The sequence below is a fragment of the Balaenoptera musculus genome, chromosome 2, assembly GCF_009873245.2.
Source record: "Balaenoptera musculus isolate JJ_BM4_2016_0621 chromosome 2, mBalMus1.pri.v3, whole genome shotgun sequence".
Taxonomy (NCBI): domain Eukaryota; kingdom Metazoa; phylum Chordata; class Mammalia; order Artiodactyla; family Balaenopteridae; genus Balaenoptera; species Balaenoptera musculus.
In genome coordinates this window covers 34,211,667-34,234,103 of record NC_045786.1, presented here as the reverse complement: position 1 = coordinate 34,234,103, position 22,437 = coordinate 34,211,667, and the positions used below count along the sequence as shown (strand labels likewise).

At 48.1% G+C, this 22,437-nt stretch overlaps 1 protein-coding gene across 4 annotated transcripts in view; it reads right to left on the bottom strand.

The window, feature by feature from the left end:
- Positions 1-21,800, bottom strand: part of IL16 (interleukin 16) — a 104,952-nt gene extending 83,152 nt beyond the window's left edge. The window contains exon 1 of one of the 4 annotated variants that reach the window (XM_036843264.1): positions 21,422-21,800. In XM_036843264.1, coding sequence (XP_036699159.1) covers positions 21,422-21,461 — 40 coding nt within the window. In that variant the 5' untranslated portion in view covers positions 21,462-21,800. Of the gene's footprint in view, positions 1-6,826; positions 6,932-21,421 lie in introns of those variants that run through there. The other 3 variants (XM_036843266.1, XM_036843268.1, XM_036843269.1) reach the window with 3 other exon arrangements.
- Between the last annotated feature and the right edge of the window lie 637 nt (positions 21,801-22,437).

Here is a 22,437-nt window from a genome sequence, read left to right as displayed (position 1 = left end):
TTTAATATACAACCTTATATCATATCTTAATTGAGACGTCTTCCTTCTGATATGCTTTGTTTTGCTCTCCTTATGTAGCTTCTTACTGCCTCCTTTTCTTGCTTTCCAGGCAAGCCATTCACTCCTTCTTGTCCTTAATGAATTAGAGGCTTCACGTTCTATTTTCATATTATGGATGGCTCCATAAAGAATTTTTGAAAGTGATGTTTGAGCGTAGATGTTTCCTCTTCATCCATTCCAAGAAAGACACTGTATCTGATGCCTCTCCCTACAGGTGCTGAGAATTCTCTCACTTCCTCCTGATTCCAACCTCTCAGTTCAGAGCAAACGGTTGTTTGCGGGACATTATATATTATCTCTTTCAAAATTATTTTTATCATTTACTTCAAAATCCTGTTGAGAACCACCAACGATTGAGATTTAACTTAGAGTGAGCCTCTTTTTGTGGCCCAAATGTCTGCTCTTCCGTCAGCAGGGTCCTCCCCGCCCACCCTCTTCAGCTCTCGCTCTGCTCCTTTCCTGAACTCCGTCCACTGCACAACTAAGCTCTTTCGCCTCCTGAGCAGCCCTGGCTTCCTCTAACCCGCCGGCCAAGGCGCAGGCACTGCCCAATGCCTCACCTGCTCTCTATAACCCTAGGTGACACTAAATTTTCATCACTCTTCAGATCCCATTTTTAGATAACACTTCTTTGAATTAAAACCACACCCTTGGGCTTCCCTGGTGGCGCAGTGGTTAGGAATCTGCCTGCCAATGCAGGGGACACGAGTTCGAGCCCTGGTCTGGGAAGATCCCACATGCCGCGGAGCAACTGAGCCCGTGAGCAACAACTACTGAGCCTGCACGTCTGGAGCTTGTGCTCCGCAACGGGAGAGGCCGCAACAGTGAGAGGCCTGCGCAGTGCGACGAAGAGTGGCCCCCGCCCGCCGCAACTGGAGAAAGCCCTCGCACAGAAACGAAGACCCAACACAGCCATAAATAAATAAATAAATAAATTTATTTAAAAAAAAAAACAACAAACCACACCCTTATCCAGACCTAGGGCTGTCCCAGGTGCCCTTCTGTGTGCAAAGTGACAATATCATAAATTGGTGATAAATTTGTATACATCACTTAATTACAATCTAGAAAAGAAAAAAGATCAAAACAAAAAAAGCAAATTTAAAACAAACAAACTGAAAATATGACCTACTTGCTAAAAGACCTGGATTGAGAAAGATGCTCAAGACATACCCCTGGATAAACAACAAAGATCCCTTCCTGGGGAAGGAACTGCAGGGGCATTAAACTGATATCCAATGATCTCTAAGTTGAACTGAGAGGAGATTCAAAGAAAAACAAAATAACAGCTACACATCATCATAGAGTCTTTGGCCTAAAAGAACTGTTGGACTTTGTGGTCCAACTGCTGCCATTGTGTGTGTGCACACACACATGTGTGTGTGTGTGTGCGTGTGTGTGTACGATTGTTTGGGGTTTGGGTTTTGGTAAGAGATTATGTATCATCTCTTTCAATATTATTTTCTATTTCTCTCAACACACAACATGCACACACACACACACTTTTACTGTTTGCTTTTCACAAAGAGCTCAGTGCAGGGGAATTGTGTGCCCAGACATTGCTTAGTCAAGGCCATGGGTCTCCTCCCTCTGTCAGCAGCTGCCGCAGGTGCTCGGACCACTGCATTGTGGCTGGAATTGACTCTGAACACCCTTGGAGGATGAGAAGAAGCAAGGAGAAGAGGGAAAGTACATGAGCCCAGAGTGCCTCCCACTTTTTCCAATTCTTTCCCTTGCTTAAACCCCTCTAATCGATTTAAGGGCAGGTGAGGATAGGAAAAGGGCAAGGTCACCTCATAGCTGACTTAGGTCTGGAATCCCTGCCTTGGATGACGGGGACAAGACCATCTTGTTGAAAGAGAAGATCAGGAATACTTGGGGCTGAAAATGCTCTCCTAACACATCTCTGCCGTTGCAAATCCCACCCAATGTTCTTTCTACAGTACTGTTCTTGAAACTTTGTAAATCTTGACTTACAGTAAGAATTTACATTTTACATCATAGTATGTACCACATACACACATAAGATGTCTATGTATATAAATAGTTATAAATATATAAATAAATACAAATAGTCAAAACAAAAGGTTTATGAAACAACACACTTACTATGGTATGATAAGGTGAAAACATGGCAAAGATAATATAAAAATGATTTTTCTTAAATTGGTGCAGCCATTATGGAGAACAGTATGGAGGTTCCTCAAAAAACTAAAAATAGAGTTGGCATATGGTCCAGCAATCCCACTCCTGGACATATACCCAGACAAAAGTATAATTCGAAAAGACACATGCACCCCAATGTTCATTGCAGCACTATTTACTATAGCCAAGACATGGAAACAACCTAAATGTCCATCGACAGATGAATGGATAAAGAAGGTGTGGTACATATATACAATGGTATATTACTCAGCCATAAAAAAGAATGAAATAGTGCCATTTGCAGTGACATGAATGGTCTGAAGATTATCATACTAAGCAAAGTAGGTCAGAAGGAAAAAGACAAATATGATATCACTTATATGTGGAATCTAAAATACAACACAAACGAACATATCTATGAAACAGAAACAGACTCACAGACATAGAGAACAGACTTGTGGTTGCCAAGGAGGAGGGAGCGGGGGAGGGATGGATTGGGAGTTTGGGATTAGCAGATGTAAATAAACTATTATATATAGGATGGGTAAGCAACAAGGTCCTACTATATAGCACAGGGAACTACATCCTGTGATAAACCATAATGGAAAAGAATATGAAAAAGAATAATAACTGAGTCACACTGCTGTACAGCAGAAATTAACACAACATTGTAAATCAACTAATCTTCAATAAAAATTATTTTTAAATGATTTTGCTAAGAACCTGATGCATTTTGATAAACTCTATTCTTTTTCTGTTAAAAAAAAAAAAAAAAAAGCTGGTCTCAACCCACTAAACTGATTTTCAGTCGACTAATGGGTCATGTTTGAAAACCACTACTTTAAAGTTTTCTCTGATTTCCCACAGTACTTTCATTTGAGGGTATTTGCTTTGTTTCCTCATTTAGGTCCCTTCTGAGCCTCTGAATCTTTTCACGTGTACGTTGATTTGGGTGCATTTGCTTGTCCTTACAGAGACATGTGCTTCTCCAGATTTGAGAGGTGGGATCGACCCTGAAATTTCCTGCTCAAATCTTTCATATGCAGATGGAAGACTGAGGAAGGGCTCAGGTTGACTGGAGCTTTCCCTTGCCAGATGAGAGCTGCGGTGAGCAGCAGGGAGGAAGCCCTAGTGCCAGCCATCCCAGGAGTGAGGAGAGCTTCTGGATCATTTGGAGAGCACGTTTGCGGGAGGTGGTGGGGGGCACCTCCCGTCGACCAGGTAGGGCAGCCCTGTCCTAGCTGCTGGAGCTGTCTGCCTGAGAAACATTTCTGGCCCACATGTGCATGCCAAGTTTCAGCCAGAAGCAAGACCAGTGGAGATCCCCACTCTGGGTGGTCCCCAGCATCTGGGGCACTGCACAGAGGCACTGCCAGACTTATGAGCTGCTCCCACGCAAGGCACACACTCTCTTCCAGCATCTCCAAGTGTGCAAGCATAGCAGCTCTCAATGGGCTCTGCCTTTCCACCCAGGCCTCCTGCTCCTCCACAAGCCTTCCTCAGCACCCTGCTCTGCCTTCTTTCATGCAGACCCCCTTAATCCTTCTGCCATAACTTGCCTAGCTTACAGGACCAACATAGATTTGTCCTTATATAAACTGGGACCCAAGAGAAGAACTTGAAGTAAATTCCTCATTTCAGGCTGCCTTCCTAGCCAAAGTCCAAGCTCTTAGTTTGTTTATTTTGCCTTGGGGGGTATTTTTCTCCCTGCATGTAACAGTATGTTGCTATTCACACTGATTTGTGTCTTAGTATCAAACATATCTTATATATTAAAATGGGTTGCCAGCCCAAATGGACAACGCAAATATAAGGTGCTATTGTCAGAGTTAGCGTTGTTGTTATGTTGATATAGTTCATTCATTTTTGCAACAACTATATTCTGAGATTCGTCGTGTGCCAGGCAATGATGATGTAAAGGATGAAGACATGGTCCTTTATGGCCAGTGAGGGAAGACAGATGTGTACATGGATAGTATTCCTAGTGTGGGAAGTTTCATAATAATGGTCTGAATCAAGTGCCACCATCTGAAGTGACTTTATGGATGGTGTCACCAAGGAATCGGCCCCTGAGCTAAGGCTTGAAAGCTGAATGAGGGTTTTCCACGTGGGAAGGAAAGACAGAAGAGTGAGCATTTCCAGCAGACAGAACAACAAGCAAAGGCACAGAGCTCTAAAAGACCCCCCTGTATTCAGATCAGAGCAGATCTCTTGGCAACACTGGAGTCTGGGTGTGAGCAGGGGGGGAAGGGTCAAATCACCAATTCAGGTAGCTGAGCAGTCGTGCTTAAGGAATGAAGACACTATCCTGCTAGTGAGTGGCTTTCATTTCAAAGTGCACCCTCCCCACTTCACCTCCAAACCCCGGGGGTACCACAGCTGGGGCCCAGAAAGGGGAGTGGGGAGTTTGGCAAGAGGACAGGTCTCAAACTCCTAGCCTGCCTTCTTCAGTCTGAATAATTCTGCTCCAAACTGTTTACACATGAATTTTTATGAAAGATTTCAATTCTAAAAAGGTTTCCATGGATAAAAAGAACTAGAAAACATCTGCTGTAGGTAATTATAATCCAACTCAGATTTTGGTTTTTACCCTGTGGATATATGACCATCTTTGTGTTTAGGAAATAGAAATATTTGTTGAGGCATGTAGCAGAGCAGTTAAGATTGTAGATTTTGGAGTCAGACAGGCTGGGGTTTGGTGCCACTTTCTAGCTGAGTGACCCTGGGCGAGTCACCTCGTCTCGCAGTTTGCGGGGATACACTACCTCACTCAGGGTTGCTGTAAGGCTTAAATGAGATGATGCAGGAAAAGATTTTAGCACAGAGCCTGGGGCAGGAAGAGTGCACAGGAAATGATTGGGTATTAAGTATGATTAATAAGCATCAGTGGAGGCGAATAAATGAGGGGAGGGGGCTGGCGCACCCTGATAGCTCATACCCTCATCATGCATGGAATACAGGAGGTACCCTCAACTGTGGTCATAAGTGTTGACCGCCACTTAACTGCAGGACGAAAAAGAGAACAGAGGAGAGGAAAGGAATGGAGCCATAGCTGTCCTTCCCAGCAGCCTGGAGAAAGGGAAAGAAGCCACAGGGCAGCACCCCGGGCTGCTTGGGGAAGTAAGGAAGGCTTGGCGCTCGGCTCCTTTGACGGGTCCTGCCACAGACGGGAGGATTTCACTTGGCAAGAGAAGGAAGTGGATGGGACTTCCTTGGTGGTCCAGCGGTTAAGACTCCGCACTTCCACTGCAGGGGGAGCGGGTTCCATCCCTGGTCGGGGAAGATCCCGCATGCCGAGCTGCGTGGCCTAATTAATTAATTCAAATTTTAAAAAAGAGAAGGAAGTGGATGCTGCCCTGTGTCCTCACGGAGCAAGGAATCTGCTGGGTCCTCCGACAACAGGAAGCAAGCGGTTTATCAGCCAAAAGAGCGCCAGCCGTGCGACTGAAACCACGCGGAATTAGCCTAAAGCACGTGGACCCTCACCTAAAGCAAGTGGACCCTCACCTAAAGCGCGTGGACCCTCACCTAAAGCAAGTGGACCCTCACCTAAAGCACGTGGACCCTCACCTAAAGCACGTGGACCCTCATCTAAAGCAACTGGACCCTCACCTAAAGCACGTGGACCCTCACCTAAAGCAAGTGGACCCTCACCTAAAGCACGTGGACCCTCACCTAAAGCAAGTGGACCCTCACTTAAAGCACATGGACCCTCATCTAAAGCAAGTGGACCCTCACCTAAAGCAAGTGGACCCTCACCTAAAGCAAGTGGACCCTCACCTAAAGCACGTGGACCCTCATCTAAAGCAAGTGGACCCTCACCTAAAGCAAGTGGACCCTCACTTAAAGCACATGGACCCTCACCTAAAGCAAGTGGACCCTCACCTAAAGCAAGTGGATCCTCACCTAAAGCACGCGGACCCTCACCTAAAGCAAGCGGACCCTCACCTAAAGCAAGTGGACCCTCACCTAAAGCAAGTGGACCCTCACCTAAAGCAAGTAGACCCTCACCTAAAGCAAGTAGACCCTCACCTAAAGCACGTGGACCCTCACCTAAAGCAAGTGGACCCTCACCTAGAGCACGTGGACCCTCACCTAAAGCAAGTGGACCCTCACCTAAAGCAAGTGGAGTGACTGACAGTCTTCCCAAGGCCAGTGGCAGAGCTGCCCACGCGCCGTGCCCGCCTGGGAGAGGGGAAGCCTGGCGAGCAGCGGGGGAGGCCTCCTCTGGCGCCTCCGCCCCCTCCTCTCCATCCTTCCTTCCGCCGCCTTCCATATCCCCAGTCCCAAGGACGAGGCCTTGGCTGTTCAGGCGGAAATCCTAGAACCAGAAGCTCCCAGGGCTACAAAGCGAGGACAAGTGACAGCCCTCTCCCCACGCCAACCTCCCGAACGGCTTCCTTCCCCCCCTCCTTCTGCAACCAAAGGTGGCACCCGATTCCCACCCCAGTGACCGCTTCCCCTCCTGCCCAGCCCAGCACAGCCTCCAGACAGGAACCCAAGTTCCAGCAACGGAGCCCGGTCCCCATGCAGGTCAGAGAAGCCAGCCTCCTGCGCCCGTTAACTGCCACCTGGTCAGAACCGCTGCCTGAGGGACCTTCTCTCACCCGGGCCCACCTACCTCTCTGCTCACAGTCCCTGGGGCTGCCCCCTCCTTGGCTTTGCTCTCCAACTGCCCAGCCAGGACCACGGAACCATTTATCCCGGGAAAGCCAGGGCCCGGGCCTGGGTCAGAGCCGGCAAAGAATGAGAAATGGATGCTCCTTTCTCACTCAGAGGCTGGTCTCAAATCAGATCTCAGGCGCTGATGGCTGGGATGCTGTGAGTCAGACAACGCGCTCACAACCTGCTCTGGACAGGTGACTCAGGGCAAATGTGTCCAACCTGGCACCGGCTCACTTGGAGACTCCCGACCTGAGCCATCTGACTTCTCTGTGTGAAGACGCTTGGTGCAAAAATGCCGGGCTGCCAGCGCTGGGAAGCTCGGCTCAGAACAAAGTCCACCATCTGCTGGGCTGGCAGAGGACACCCAGGAGGCCAGCGCTGCCCAGAGCCCCAGAGCCCAGCAAGGCTCCTCGTTGGGGTCCCAGCTGACCCCTGCCGTCCTTGGATAACCTGGAAGTGGCTGGGAGGGCAGGAAGGTAACGAACACTACTCAGCGCCTCCAAAGGGCCTGGCATGACGTCAGCTCACACTATCTCGCCGTCGATCTTGTAAATATTACCATACTCATTTTACAGGTGAAAAGGTCACTGCACAGAGATTCACTGAGCACCTACTATGTGCCAGACCTGGTGACCCTGGGTCATAGCTCACTACTGGTTCAGCAAAATCCAGCGCCTTCCCAGAGGTCACCTAGCTAGCAAGGTATCACGTCGGGAGTCTAATCAAGATCCACCCAACTCCAAAGCCCAGGCTCTTTTCATGGCATCACGCTGCCTCTCTATGCCAGGCTGTCCTTAAAATAAGAAACTGGCTCTCAGGAGCCAGTCTGGTCCCCAAGCCAGTTGTGGGCATCAAAAGGGACGCCTCCAGGAAAACACTGGAAAAAATAAGTTATGTAACAAGTTTGAGCCCATAGAAACTTCTGCTAGAAATGCAAATTCTCAGGCTGCACCTAGTCCTGCGGAATCAGAAACTCTGTGGGTGGGGCCTGGCACTCTGCTTTTGCAAGCCCTCCAGAATCATCTGGTGCCTGCTCAAGTCTGAGAACCAGGACTTCACTTACGTAGAGTGTGTGGAGAACCACAGCACAAAGGGACAAGGCACTCTGTGTGTCCTATCCGGATTCTCATTGCATGACCAGAGTGCTTTTCCCCCGCATGTCCCCTTGGAGAGCCTGATCTAAGGGTGACATTTAACCCATCTGCCTCTTAATGACCATCCCACACATCTCTCCTAAGCACGGTCTCTGTGAGCTGTTTGTACGTGCCGGGCTGGGACTTCTGTGTGGCCCTCTCTTCTAACAGATGGAATGCTTTCCTCTGCTCACCACCAAATGTTTCAGGGCTGACTGGGGGCTTTAATGAGGGTGTAGGTGCAACTCGTAGGAAGCCCCGGGAATTCCATGCAAGGCTTTGGAGATCCAGCCACTCTGTGGGAACAAGGCCCATGGTCACAAGGGAGGCACTTTGGGGATAAAGCTGCCTTTGTCAGTGGGTGTGGGGGGCAGTTCCACACGGCAGGGCTGGGTCTGGGGCGCAGTGGAGTAACTTCTAAAGTGCAGGAAGCCTGGGCCTCGGTCAGTGTTGCCTGCTCTGCTCACAGCCGCAGTGTAGTCAAGGCTGGGGCCTGGGGATCAACTGCCCAGGCTGTTTCACTGACAGAAAGGCTGAGGGGCGATCTGGTAGCCCAGGTGTGAGGAGGCCAGCCTTGCCCTTCCCAGATCCCACAGCCTCCCTTCTATACCTTGTCACCTATACCTGAATCCAGTTCCTGCATCTCCATTTTTTTTTAACATCTTTATTGGAGTATAATTGTTTTACAGTGGTGTGTTAGTTTCTGCTTTATAACAAAGTGAATCAGTTATACCTATACATATGTCCCCACATCTCCTCCCTCTTGCGTCTCCCTCCCACCCTCCCTATCCCACCCCTCTAGGTGGTCACAAAGCACCGAGCTGATCTCCCTGTGCTATGCGGCTGCTTCCCACTAGCTATCTATTTTACGTTTGGTAGTGTACATATGTCCATGCCACTCTCTCACTTTGTCCCAGCTTACCCTTCCCCCTCCCTGTGTCCTCAAGTCCATTCTCTAGTAGGTCTGCGTCTTTATTCTCGTCTTGCCCCTAGGTTCTTCATGACCTTTTTTTTTGTTTTTTAGATTCCATATATATGTTTTAGCATACGGTATTTGTTTTTCTCTTTCTGTCTTACTTCACTCTGTATGACAGACTCTAGGTCCATCCACCTCACTACAAATAACTCAATTTTGTTTCTTTTTATGGCTGAGTAATATTCCAGTGTATATATGTGCCACATATACAATGGAATGTTACTCTCCATTTTTTTTAAAGTCTTTATTGAATTTGTTACAATATTGCTTCTGTTTTATGTTTTGTTTTTTTGTCCCTGAGGCATGTGGGATCCCAGTTCCCTGACTAGGGATCGAACCCACACCCCCTGCATTGGAAGGCAAAGTCTTAACCACTGGACCACCAGGGAAGCCCCCTGCCTCTCCATTTTCAGATGATACATGCTTGCTCACTCTCAGAAGGTGAATTCATTCCTGCCCAGACCTTTACGGACGCAGGGTGGTTTCCCTCATGGTGTAGACTGTATCATATCAGTGCCCTCCAGGACCTCTTCCAGAAAAAGGAGTCTTCCCTCTGTGCCCTGACAGTCTCCATAGGCGAGCTCATTTTGTGCCTGAAGAAAGGGGTGAAGATGCAGCTGGGAGAGCCCCACCTGGGTGAGAAATGGGGACCTCCCGAGCTACATGCCAAGCTCGGTCAAGGTCCTACTATGGGATCTTGTCACGTCTCAGCTTTGGTTTACTCATCTGCCAAATGGAATTAAAAACTCCCACCGCGGGACTTTCCTGGTGGCACAGTGGTTAAGGATCTTCCTGCCAATGCAGGGGACATGGGTTCGATCCCTGGTCCAGAAAGATCCCACATGCCATGGAGCAACTAAGCCTGTGAGACACAACTACTGAGCCTGCACTCTAGAGCCCGCATGCCGCAGCTACTGAGCCCAAGCACCTAGAGCCCGTGCTCCACAACAAGAGAAAACACCGCAATGAGAAGCCCGTGCACTGCAACAAAGAGTAGTCCCAACTAACCACAACTAGAGGAAGCCCGTGCGCAGCAACGGAGACCCAATGCAGCCAAAAAAATAAAAAAGTAAAAAATAAAAAAAAATTAAAAAACTCCCACCGCAGAGTGTTAGAGGGAAGGAGACAACAGGAGAGGGAGCCCCTGCGAACAGCTCTGCAAATTCTTGCTGCTAGAAGTAACCACATGTTTTTGTTTTGTTTTTTTGGAATACAAGACACCAAGGAGATTGAGGGTTTGGGCAGATGTCTCCCTCACCTTGGCACCTTCATGCATCTGTCACAGCTCAATGTGTGCTTTAAATGAATTAAAACATCACTCCCTGATAATTATTCTTATATCTACTTCTTTAGGGAAATGGTTCAAGTTTCTATCAAAATAATTTCGATTATCCATGGATTTCTTCATTAATGTTGTTTTCAACACAGATATTGTAAAAATGTAGTAACATAGCAACATATTGCAAAAATGTAATAAAGTATCTAAAAATGTTTCATAAATTATCAAACAGTAAAAACATAAAAAAGAAATAGCCATGTGCTCTTTGCAGCATTATCTGTTTTGCCTTTGCATGAAAATCAATCAAACTTCACCTCCATGTGATCTCCCCACGTACCTGCACACACGCGTGCACACACACACGCGCACGCGTCTCCATTCTCAATTATATAAAGAAGGGCTAGCATATGCAGATAACTTTTTGTGTACTAGACACTCTGATGAGCGCTTTATTTGGTTTTATCCTCTCACCAACTCCATGAAGTAGGTGCTATTTTTATACCCATTTTAGAGGTGGAGCGACTAGGGCAAGCGGCTTGCCTTTCTGGGGCGCACAGCAGCTGGTGGGAGAGCAGCCTCACAGCCCCTGGACGTAGCCACAGGCCAAGCTGCCTGCGAGGTCTGGGAGGAAGTGGACATTCCAGGGGAAAGGCCACTCACTGTGTTGGTCCTTCCAGCTCATGGAGCCCAGAAATCTTTTTAACAAGGGATTCTGAGGCTTGCTAAAGTTTCATAACCAATGACCTAAACAAGAATACATAGAGCGTGTTGGAAATCATGGCATAAAGTGCCAAGACACTTCTTCATGTCCCATCAGGATTGGATTAGTGCCATGTGATCAGGAGACCTTTCCTGCATCGTGTTCCCCTGGAGAGCCAACATATTCTGGGATTATAACAAGAGTTCTATTTATACGGTGATGTTTTCATTTTTTTTTAAGTATGTTCATATTTTCTTCTGATACTTTTTCCCCCCTTTTTTTTTCCAAGTACAAAAGTAATACATGTTTGCTGTAGCAAGTCAGAATAGTCAGAAGGCAAAAGGAAAAGTGTTTTCTTTTTAAAACACCACAACGGGGTCATCTATTCTGATCAAATAGCAGCAAGGTAAAGAGGGCAGGGATTGGAGTCAGAGCAGGGTTGAGACCCCAGCTTCTGCACAAGCCAGCTCTGCCAGCTGAGGCAGGTCCCGTTACCTTTCTGAGCCTCATTTTCCTCCTGCATAAAATGGGAACAAGAATCCAACAAACTGACCGGCCTGCTCAGAGTTCTGAGCAGGGGCATCTAGTATTCTTTGAAAATCCTCAGGGATTCCTTATGCTGTGAACTTTAGGTCAGGAGAACTGTACTGTCATGATGCAGAATATAATTGAACAGTTCCAACTAGAAATGGAACACCATACTGTAATGATAATATATCCTCGACCTATTTAGCACTTTCAACTTACATCACACAAGGTTGAGGGCAGGACTTTACCGTTTCGCCATCCATCCTCGTTTATGGACGCAGACACTGAGGCCCAGGGAAGTTGCATGGCCACGGCCAAGGTCAGGCAGTCAGGAACTGCTGGTCTCCTGACTGCTCCTCCAGAGCCCTTCCTTTCTTCCCGCCACCCTACATTACATGCAGATTCAAACCAAAGGTTCTGCTTTATATGACAAGTCTAGATGACTTCCTTACAGGCCATGTTGCTCTTCCTCTGGGCTTCCTGTCTCTCACTGTGTCCATTCTGGGCTTGTATCCTTTCAAGGTAATATTTCATCACTAATACGCTATACGATTCTAACAAGCCATGGCAGCCAGTCCCATGGGCCTGTATGAGCAGCCCATGTGCCAACAACTCCCAAATTCCCATCCCAGCCTTGGACTTTCCTCTGGGTTCTAAACTCTTTTTTTTCCTACCATCTGCTTAACATGTCCTCTGACAGTTTAACAGGTATTTCAGAATTTATGCCATCAAACAGGACTCTTGATTTCCCCCAATAAAATCTAAAATACTTTGGTAGTCGCCATCATCACCCACTCATTTGCACAAGCGAAAAAAACAAACAAACAAACAGAACAAAACAAAACCGTATCAAGGAGTTAGGAACACAGGCTCTGAAGCCAGAATCCCTGGATTCATGTCTCACGTCTGTCCCTGGCCAGGTGCATAATTATGGGCAAGAAGGGGCGCCTCTCTGTGGACTGGCTTACCCATCCATTGGACGGTTATTGCGCTAGGACCTACCTCACAGGGTTGCTGTTAAGACTAAATGTGGTAATAACTGTGAAGCTTTCAGGAAAGTGCCTGCCAGGATAAGCCCTCCGATCTGGATTCCTCCTTCTCTCTGATTCTCTCGCGATTTGCCCCTTCTCTCTCCTCCTTCTCTCTTCTCACATCACATCCGATATATCAGCAATTCCCATTGGCCCTACCAGAAGATATCCCAAATCCATCCTCTTCTCTCCATCTTCACTGCCACCGTCCTAACATGACCACCATTCCCTGTTGCCCGGTTACCACACCCACCTTCCTCACTGGGCCTCCATAATCCACTTCCACACAATAACCAGGTAGGTTTTTTGAAAATATAAAATGGATCATGGCCCTCACCTACATAAAACCCTCCTAGGACTTTGCACTGCTTTTTGAAACAATTTTTTTTTTATTAAAAAAAAAAAGGATTTATTTTTTTTAGAGCAGTGTTAAGTTTACAGAAAAATTGCCCAGAAAGTACAGAGTGTTCCCGTAGGCTCCACTCACGGTCTCTCCTATTATTAACATCCTGCATTAATGTGGCACATTCTTACAATTGATAAATCAATACTGCGACATTGTGATTAAATTCCACAGGTTACATCAGGGTTCGCTCTCTGGGTTACATATTCTATGGGCTTTGACAAATGCATCACATCATGTATCTACCATTATGGTGGCATGCAGAGCAGTGTGTCACTGCCCTTAAAAGCCCTGGACCCCGCCCACTACTCCTCCCCAAGGTTTTGCACTGCTTTTTCAAAATAAAGTCCAAATTCTTTACCGTGTCCGGAAAGACTTACATGATTTTGCCCCTCTTAGTCTTCCCTTTCCTGAACAAGCCAAGCCCATGTCCCTCTAAGGCTTTTGTCCAAGCTGTTTCCTCTTCCAGGAACTTCCCACTTCCAGATCTTCCTATGGCTGTCTCCTTCCTGCCTTGATATCCTAAACGTGGCCTTTCCTCTCCACCCAGTCTACACTAGGCCTCAGCTACTCCCCATCACGTTTCCTTTTCTTCATAGAACTTGTCACCATCTGAAGGTGTCTTGCAGTCTATTCGGTCTCTAGTCTGTACCTCTGTGCCCCATCTACAGTCAAGCACCCCAAACAGGAATTCACCAGCTTTGCTCACTGCAGGGTCTCCAGCTCTAGGACATGCATGTTCCAGAAGGGCTCAGTAAACACTTACTGAATGAATCAACCCCAAACCGAATGAATAAATAAATGACTAATGCCATGTAATGAGCTTCTACACTCGTTTGTATTTTAGCATTTACAGAGAGCTCTGGCAGACATTTTCTTCATCTAATTTATGTGATTAGGCTCAGATTTAGATGGAACTTAAAAAACATATTCACACCCTCTCTCCTAGTTCCTCAACGTCACTGATGGGGACAGAGTGAGAATGTTCTCTGCAAGGGAAAAGAGTTTATTTCTGAGAGCACCAATAACCCTTTGGATTGGACAAGCGGAGTCACGTGGTTTAATTCATAGCTGTGGGATGAAGAAAAACACTTGGAGATACAGAACTTTGACTGATGAATAATAGTAACAACTGGGACTTCCCTGGCAGTCCACTGGTGAGACTCTGAGCTTCCACTGCAGGGGACACAGGTTCGATCTCTGGTTGGGGAACTAAAATCCCTCATGCTGCGTGGTGCGGACAAAAAGAGTAATAATAATAATAATAATAATAGTACCAACTGTCATTTGTGCAGCACTTGCTGTGAGCCAGACTCTGCACTAAGTACTGACAACACAGCATCTATCTCCCAGCTCTAATCGTAGGGTTGGTGCCATTCCTTATCCCTATTTTCCAGACGAGGAAGGGAGAAAGAGGAAGCACGGGCCGGTAAAACGGCTTTCCCAAGGCACGGAGCCAGCCTTTGAACCCAAGATTATCTGACAACAAAGTCCAGGCAATCCTGGCCCTTGGAATAAACGTTGAATGAATAAACCATGCCAAGTTGGGCAACCTGGAAATCCCTACCCATCCCCGGCAGTGCAGTCACATGGGTGGGAGGTTGAGAAAGGGTTAAACACCAAAGCAGGAGGGAAGGATTGGTGTCTGGGCGGTGCTTTTTCAAGGCCAGGATCAGGATGGTTTGCACAGCATGCTTCCCCTCCACCAGGCCACAAGAAAAGGCCAGGTATTAATGAATGACACGCCCAGGGGGAGGAGAGGGCGCTGGGGATGTTTCCACTCAGTAAGATTTTGGCAGGAACCGTGTGTTCGGTCCAAGGGTGTAGAGACAGTCAAGCGCCCCGTCTTTTCTGGCTCTTACAGGATGCGGGAGCTCCCCCAGCCAGGGGGCCCGGCCCCCTCCAGAGCGTGTTCACACAGGACAAGGGGCGAGCCGAGGTGGAACAAGCCTGGCCAGCCGGGGCGCTGCCAGTACCCCTCCTGCACTCCTTCTGCCCACACAGTTATCTGAGGAACGCCGCTTCCTGCCTTGCATCAGAAAGCAACATTTTTAAATTTGAAGAAATCCCTGCTTTCTTTTCTTCATTTGTTATTGTCGTGACATGACTGACTCAATAAGTAAAAATGTTCAGTCCCTGCCCGAGGTCGCAGACTCGTCTGTCTCCCTGGGCTTGAAGTTCCTCCAGACTCTTCGTGCCTTCTCCCACCTCCGCGCCTCGGCACACACTGCGCTTTCTAACCCCCAGAGCCCCTGCTTCCCGGCCAGCTCTCCTGTGTTTTTCAAGGTTTGGCTCAGAGTCATCTCCTCCAGGAAGTCTTCCCTGACACCTCCCTCCCAACTCACTGATGGAATCAGGAGCTGCCCTTCTTTTTTCGGGGGGGGCGGGGTTGGTGGAGAGGAGAATGCAATTTCTTTTTTTTTTTAATTAATTTTTATTGAGGTAGAGTTGCTTTACAATGTTGTGTTAGTTTCTGCTGTACAGCAAAGTGAATCAGCTATACGTATACACATATCCCCTCTTTTTTGATTTCCTTCCCATTTAGGTCACCACGGTGCATGGAGTAGAGTTCCCGGTGCTATGCAGTAGGTCTTCATTAGTTATCTATTTTATACATGGTATCAAGAGTGTATATGTGTCGATCCCAATCTCCCAATTCCTCCCACACCCGACGTTCCCCCTTGGTATCCATGTGTTTGTTCTCTACGTCTCTATTTCTGCTTTGCAAATAAGATCATCTGTACCATTTTTCTAGATTCCACATATATGCATTAATATACGATATTTGTTTTTCTCTTTCTGACTTACTTCACTCTGTATGACACTCTCTAGGTCCATTTACATCTCTACAAATGACCCAATTTCGTTCCTTTTTATGGCTGAGTAATACTCCATTGTATATATGTACCAAATATAGCCAGGACATGGAAGCAACCTAAATGGCCATCAACAGATGAATGGAAAAAGGAGCTGCCCTTCTGTACACTCAAAGCTCTCTCATCTGGGTCTTACCCGGTAACTGTGAGATCCTTGATGCCAGGGACTGTGTCTCCTCTCTCTCTCTCTCTCTCTCTCTCTCTCTCTCTCTCTCACCCTACACAGTCCCTGGCACAAAGTGGATGTTAAATACCTGTTAGAAGAAGAGATGAGAAGAAGAAAAGAAACAGGGCAAAAAGGCAGGAGGAAGGAGGGAGAGAGGGATCTTTGTGGTCAGATGCATAGCCGCAGATATAGTATAGACGTAGAGACAGATGGATATAACTGACTGCATGCCCAGGTATGCATATGCGCACCACCGCAGGGTATGTGCGGGAAGAGCACTGGTCCAGGAGTCCAGAGGCCTGAGCTCTTACCACGAGGCTGCCGCTGACTGGCTGTGTGACCTGGGGTAAGCCATGCCCCCTTCTGAGCTGCAGATGTCTCCTTTGTAACATGTGTGATTATAAGACTTAAATAAGAATGCTGTCACTGCCTGACGTGCGGTGGTGTTTCCACAAGTATCAGCGCTGCCTTCCTTCAACAGCACTCCGCCCGCGATGCCCCAGACGCCATCCACAGTGGGAAGGACAGAATGCAGGGTGCAGGAGCCAGAAGTCCCTGCGTCTGGACCCTCTCCATTTCCATCTCATTCCATCACAGCTGTTCAGACACTCGAAACGTATCCGTCCTACACTGCACGGTACCCATTTTGGTTGCTTCTATGTCCATTTTCCCAGTGACAGATGCACGTACTGGTTCCAATTCCTGGACCCGTCTGGACTGCATCAGGAAATATACGGCAGCCCCAGTGAAAACAGCTTGGTCCCTATCACCCTGACCCCGTGGGGACCCCCCGTGAGGCCCTAGGACACACGAGTATATACAGAGCCTTGCCATGGCTCTCCCCGCCACCCAAGGGTCCAGTTCCCATGAAAGGGCACCTGCTCCATCTCCTCCATCCTGGCCTGTGCCTAAACCCACTGACAGACCCCGGAGCCCCAACCTAAGCCCATGCCCAGTCTGCACCACTAACTATATCTGCTTCCCCTCAGCCCCCCAAAACCTTCTCCTTGGTGCTGGTCCCTTCTCCCAAAACCCCAGCCAAAATCTGCACTTGAACCCATTGTGAGGCCTCCCCAGCAGAGTTGGGGGTCTTTGCCACCAAGGGTTCTGCCCGCAAGGCCAAGGCAGGACAAAGCAGCTTCTGTACTTTATTAAACCAGGCCCTTAAATCTAGTGACATGTTATATATTACCAGGAAAAACTGAAAGCAACTGAGAAAGGGCATGGAAGAGCTTTCTGGGGTGAGAATAATGTTCCCACCATGCTAAGAGTTGGTCTTACGCAGGTGTATCTGTTTGTCAAAATTAATCGAATGGTACACATAAGATATGTACATTTCACTGTGTGTAAATTTTACCTAAAAGAAGAGTAGTCAAATCCTGAACTTGATTTAATTATATACTTGCTGAACTGTTTAGAAGTGAAGTGCAGTGGTGCCTGAAACTTATTTGGAAATGGATTCAAAAAATAAGATGGATGCATGGGTGGATGGATAGAGGGGTGGATGGTCATGTGAGAAGGCAAATGAAGTGTTACTTGTCGAAGCTAGATAGTGGGTATGTGCTTGTTGACTACAGTTCTTTCCACCTTCCTGTATGTTTGAACGTTTTTAATAAGATTTTGGAAAAAATACAACTGAAAGCAAGCCAAAGAGTCGATAATGTGGGGGCCATAATGGTGATGGTTCTGAAAACTTTGCAGGAACGGAGAACCCTAACCCCAAGTGGAGACGTCAGCACGGGAATCAGTCTGTATGTACCTCAGGATCACTATTGTTATTTTTCAGCCACATGCTAAGAACTCAAGCTTTAGAATGAAACAGACCTGCCCTGGGTTCAAATCTCAGTCCTGCCACTCACCATTTGCCTAAGCTCCCCAGGCCTCATTTCTGCTCACCTGTACGATAAAGACAAGGCATTGGCCTCATAGGGTTGTGGGGGGAAGATGCAGTGAGTCAGTGACCATCAGGGTCCTAAATCAGCGCCTGGCGCTGGAAGCGCCCAGGTGGAGGGAGGTGCTAGTATTTGCAGAGAGATTTCCAGGAGGCACCCTCGGGGGTTGGCCACCAGATGTGGGGAACAGAGAGAACCGGCTGACACACGGAGAGAGGGCTGTTGAGACCTGGCCTCACCAGCAAAATCTCTTTTCCCCTGAGCTAACAAGTCACCAGGATGATTTTTTAAAAGATTCTGCAAGGAAAACAGACTGGATGGAAGGAGGCTTACAAAGCTCACAGTGACAAAGTTAAGCTCGTAAGACTTGAGACAGTTCTCTTTTCTCATCCTTATTCTTCGGCATGTTGCCCTCTTTACCTAGAGCTTGCTTCCCTACCTCTGCACCTGACTTCACTCCCACACACCTGCACACAGCTCAAAGGGCACCTCCTCAGAGAGGCCCGCCCTGACCACTAGATTAGGCCGGTTCCCTGGTTAGAGCCTCTCATAGCAACTAACCCTCTTTGGTCTGTCATACAGAGTGAAGTCAGTCAGAAAGAGAAAAACAAATATTGTAAATTAACGCATATGTGTGTGGAATCTAGAAAAATGGTACAGATGAACTTATTTGCAAAGCAGAAATAGAGACACAGATGTAGAGAACAAACGTATGGACACCAAGGGGGGAAAGTGGGGGTGGGATGGATTGGGAGATTGGGACTGACATATATACACTGCTATGTATAAAATAGATAACTAATGAGAACCGACTGTATAGCACAGGGAACTGTACTCAGTGCTCTGTGGTGACCTAAGTGGGAAGGAAATCCACAAAAGAGGGAATATATGTATATGTGTGGCTGATTCATTTTGCTGTACAGCAGAAACTAACACAACATTGTAAAGCAACTATACTCCAAAAAAAAAACTAACCCTCTTGTCATTATATTGATGCCTGTATGATTGTTTATCTCAAGTCTCCCATCAGATCATCAGAGCCCAGCACGATGCCTGAAGCACAGACTGCTGCTCTAAATAAATAATCTGTTGAGAATGAATTCCAAGTGTTTGAGATAGTGACTTCACTCTTTGTAGATTGAAAAATAAATAGAAAATTGGTGGTGGGGTGGGAAAGGCAATAAAGTAAAGCCAGCTACATCCATGCCTGTCCCAGGCAACATTATATAGCTCTTTACCATTAAAGATGGATGGCAGCGTCCAATGTGGTTTTACTTTGTTTGGGGGAGAAGAGCAGGGGTGAGGCGGGAGAAGCATACAGCAGAATTCTCCTCAAACCCCACCCCCTGCCCTCCAGCCCTACACAGACCCTCCCTCTGCATCTCACAGGCCCGGCCCCTCCCTGCTGACAGCTGGCCATGGGCACTCACAAGGGCCCCCAGGTATCTTGATTCTATTTTCTGCCGGAAGGAACGGAGGCACCTGTGGAGGAGACCACGTGACCCAACTATTGCTGAGGGTACAACCAACCACCTTGTCACATGCTCAGAATCTGCACATGGGGAAAGGCAGTGCTGGAAGGTTTCTTAGAGACCGTCTCTCCTTAACACCTTCCATCCACCTTACAGACAGCGACAGTGAGTCCTGGATACGGGAAGGGGCTTATCCAAGGTCGCAATGGTGTGTAAGAATGTAACTGAACAGGTGTCCGTGCATTGAACCCCCAACCTTCCAGCTGCTGAACTCAGAGGAAAGAAGGGACTTGATCACCGTCGAGGAGTGATGCTGTGGGTTGTTGCCCCAGGACTGAGTACTCATTCCCACAGCTGGCACACAGGCTGCCTGGGACAGCTCAGAGCGGAGCCTCTCTCCAGGACTTACCCTCAGCTGAAGGCAGCGGCCTCTCCCCAGGGCAGCCCACATGCAGTGATGGGTCATTGCAAGGGTACAAAGCCCCATGGGATCGGCTGCATTGGCTGAGGCTTGTGTTGGAGCAGCGTCACAGCCCAGCTCCTCCCTCGGTCCAGTTCTGCTTCCCTCATCCCTCCCAGGTGCCCAGGGACACTCTCCAGTGAACTTCCTACACATACCAGGGAAACCCAACCAAAGATGGTGATGCAGCCAGGGAAAGGAAGTGGCAGGACCCCATGGAAATAAAAATGAATAAAATGGTTTCGGCAAACATCAAGCACCTACTAAATACCAGGTCAAGTCCAGTCCTCAAAGATTCCCCAGTGTAAGAAAATGCATCCTGTACTTTATCTCTGAAGCTTGGCCCACCTTCTGCAAGAGAGGGAGGCCATGGCCACTTGGGACCCTCGAGAACTCCTTCTTTCATCCCCAAGGGCTGGGTGCTCTGTGAGGGTTCCTGTGTCATGACAGGGGAACAGGGGAGCAGCTGCTTTCAGGGTAGAAACGTTCTCTGTATCGCACAGATGCTGCTCGGGCCATTTCACCAGCTTCATCTCATTTACTGCTTCTATAGTCCTGTGTGGTAAGAATTCATGACCCCTGTTTTGCAGAGGAGGAAACTGAGCCATAGCGAGGTTAAATACCTTTCCCCACACCAACTAGCCTGTTCATCTCAGAGCCAAGATTCCGTCCCCGGTAGCCAGACCCCACAGCCCGGGTTCTTGGCCCCTGTGCTCCACTGCCTTTCTTCAGAATTCAGAGAATTCTTTAACAGAACCTAACCAAATGGATCCCAGGGTTCTAGTCATCTCTGCCATCTCTTCCTGGAGCAGAAAAAGTCAGAATGTGCCTTTGACTTGCCTTACTCTCCTTTTTAAAGACAACCACGTGTTTATTCTCTTATGCCAAAGTTACGACAGAGCTGAAGTTTTGCCAAGTGTTGACTTTAAAAGCTGGGCTGAGGGGTTAAAATCCTTTTCCCTGATGCCTGTTTGTTTATGCTTCTGGAGCAAAAGAAGGAGGTTGTCATAAGAAACGATCTGATCCACGGGGCTGTACCTGCAGCAAGGCAGGGAGTCTGGCCAGGGTACCTGGCGCCCCTCCCAGGGCTCAGATCCATGAGGCTCAGGGGGCCCCCTGCTCCAGAGACCTGCTTCCCGGTCTCCCCCAGGTGCTGAGCAGCTCTCCCTTCTGTTCTGCATCCTGCTAGAAGCGGAGCCCTGCCATGGGGACCCTGACAGCTTTGGGCATTTAGATATTGATATTCCCCACCCCTGGGCGTTGCCAGGACCACTCACAGAGGAAGAATGGGCAGGTAGAAAGCAGCTGCCCTGGCCAGGGCTCACCCTCATCCCCCTTGGGGGGTCCTGTGATACACCCACCTCTCATCCCTCCGCCAAGCAGCCTAGTGAGCGTTCAGCCAGCCTCTGTGAGGACAACACAGACAGACTGGGAGGGACTGTGTCCCGCTGCACCACACACGTGCACACACACAGACACACACACACACACACACACCACACACACAACACCACACGGCATAACCAAAATTATGCTTCCCTAGGTTTCCACGCCTCGGAGAGGGTGTCAAAAAAAAAAAGTCAAACCCTCCATCCCCACCTCCCCGTGAAGCCCCTGAGAAGCAGCCTCACTCACCGTTCTCCCTTCGAGGGAAGAGTCTCTTCTGCAAACTCATGACGGGGGCTCCAGGGATGAGGGAGAGCCGTGACCGGTCCCTCCTGAGTCTGGATCAAGAAGTCGCCGGGGATCAACGGCAGCTTCTAGGGCTGGGAGTATTTGAATGGGAGTTAAAATGACAAAGTAACTCCTCGTTAGAACTGTTTTTCCTCGGCAGGGAGGGAGGAAAAAAAATCCCTTTCCCTCTGCCAGCAAATCTCTAACATCTCCAAACGGTCGCTTCCAACTCCTGCCCTCCTTGCGAAGCAAATGTGTAGAAGGCGATGTTATTTCACTGAATCAAGCCCTCAGATCATAAGCCTTTTCCGGTACCACAAACAGAAATGTAAAACCTCAAACTTTCCCTTGGCCTCGGAGTCTGTTGTGAGCGGGCAGAACACGACGCTTTCTGAGATCGAATGTATGGGAAATGTGCTAAACTTGTTAGATCATCCCAAGCCCTCAGCGCGGCTTTCCCCCTCCCCACCCTACATCTCTTTTTCTTTTTAATGGGTTCTGGTGTGTTTATGTAATTGCAAAGGACAAACACAACACCTCCAGTCCTTTTGCCCGAAGTCGAAGTGATTCATTTTCTCCTTTACACACGCCGCACACAAACACAGTGCCTGTTTAATCCAAGTGAAAACGCCTTTCATAAAATCTGCAAAGGGCTGGGGCAGGGCGAGGCATGGTGAATGCAGCCTGTGTCCTGAGAAGGGCAGTTGGGCTTGGGGGGAAGGTGGAGGCTGAGTCTATAATCAAGACAGACAGAAGGTGCTCTGACTCCCGCCCACGTCAGGACAAGGAGGGATGAAAGAAAAGTGGGCTCAAGCCCTGGGTAACTGGGCTATAAAACGTTTGCAGCCTGCTCTACCCAACTTCCCCTTGCTAGCCTTCCCATAGCAGGGGGATTTATTTTTAGACTTGGACAAGATGTACTATTATTTTAAATGACCAGTTTGATTGCTGGGTTAAATAAATCCTTGGATTCCCCC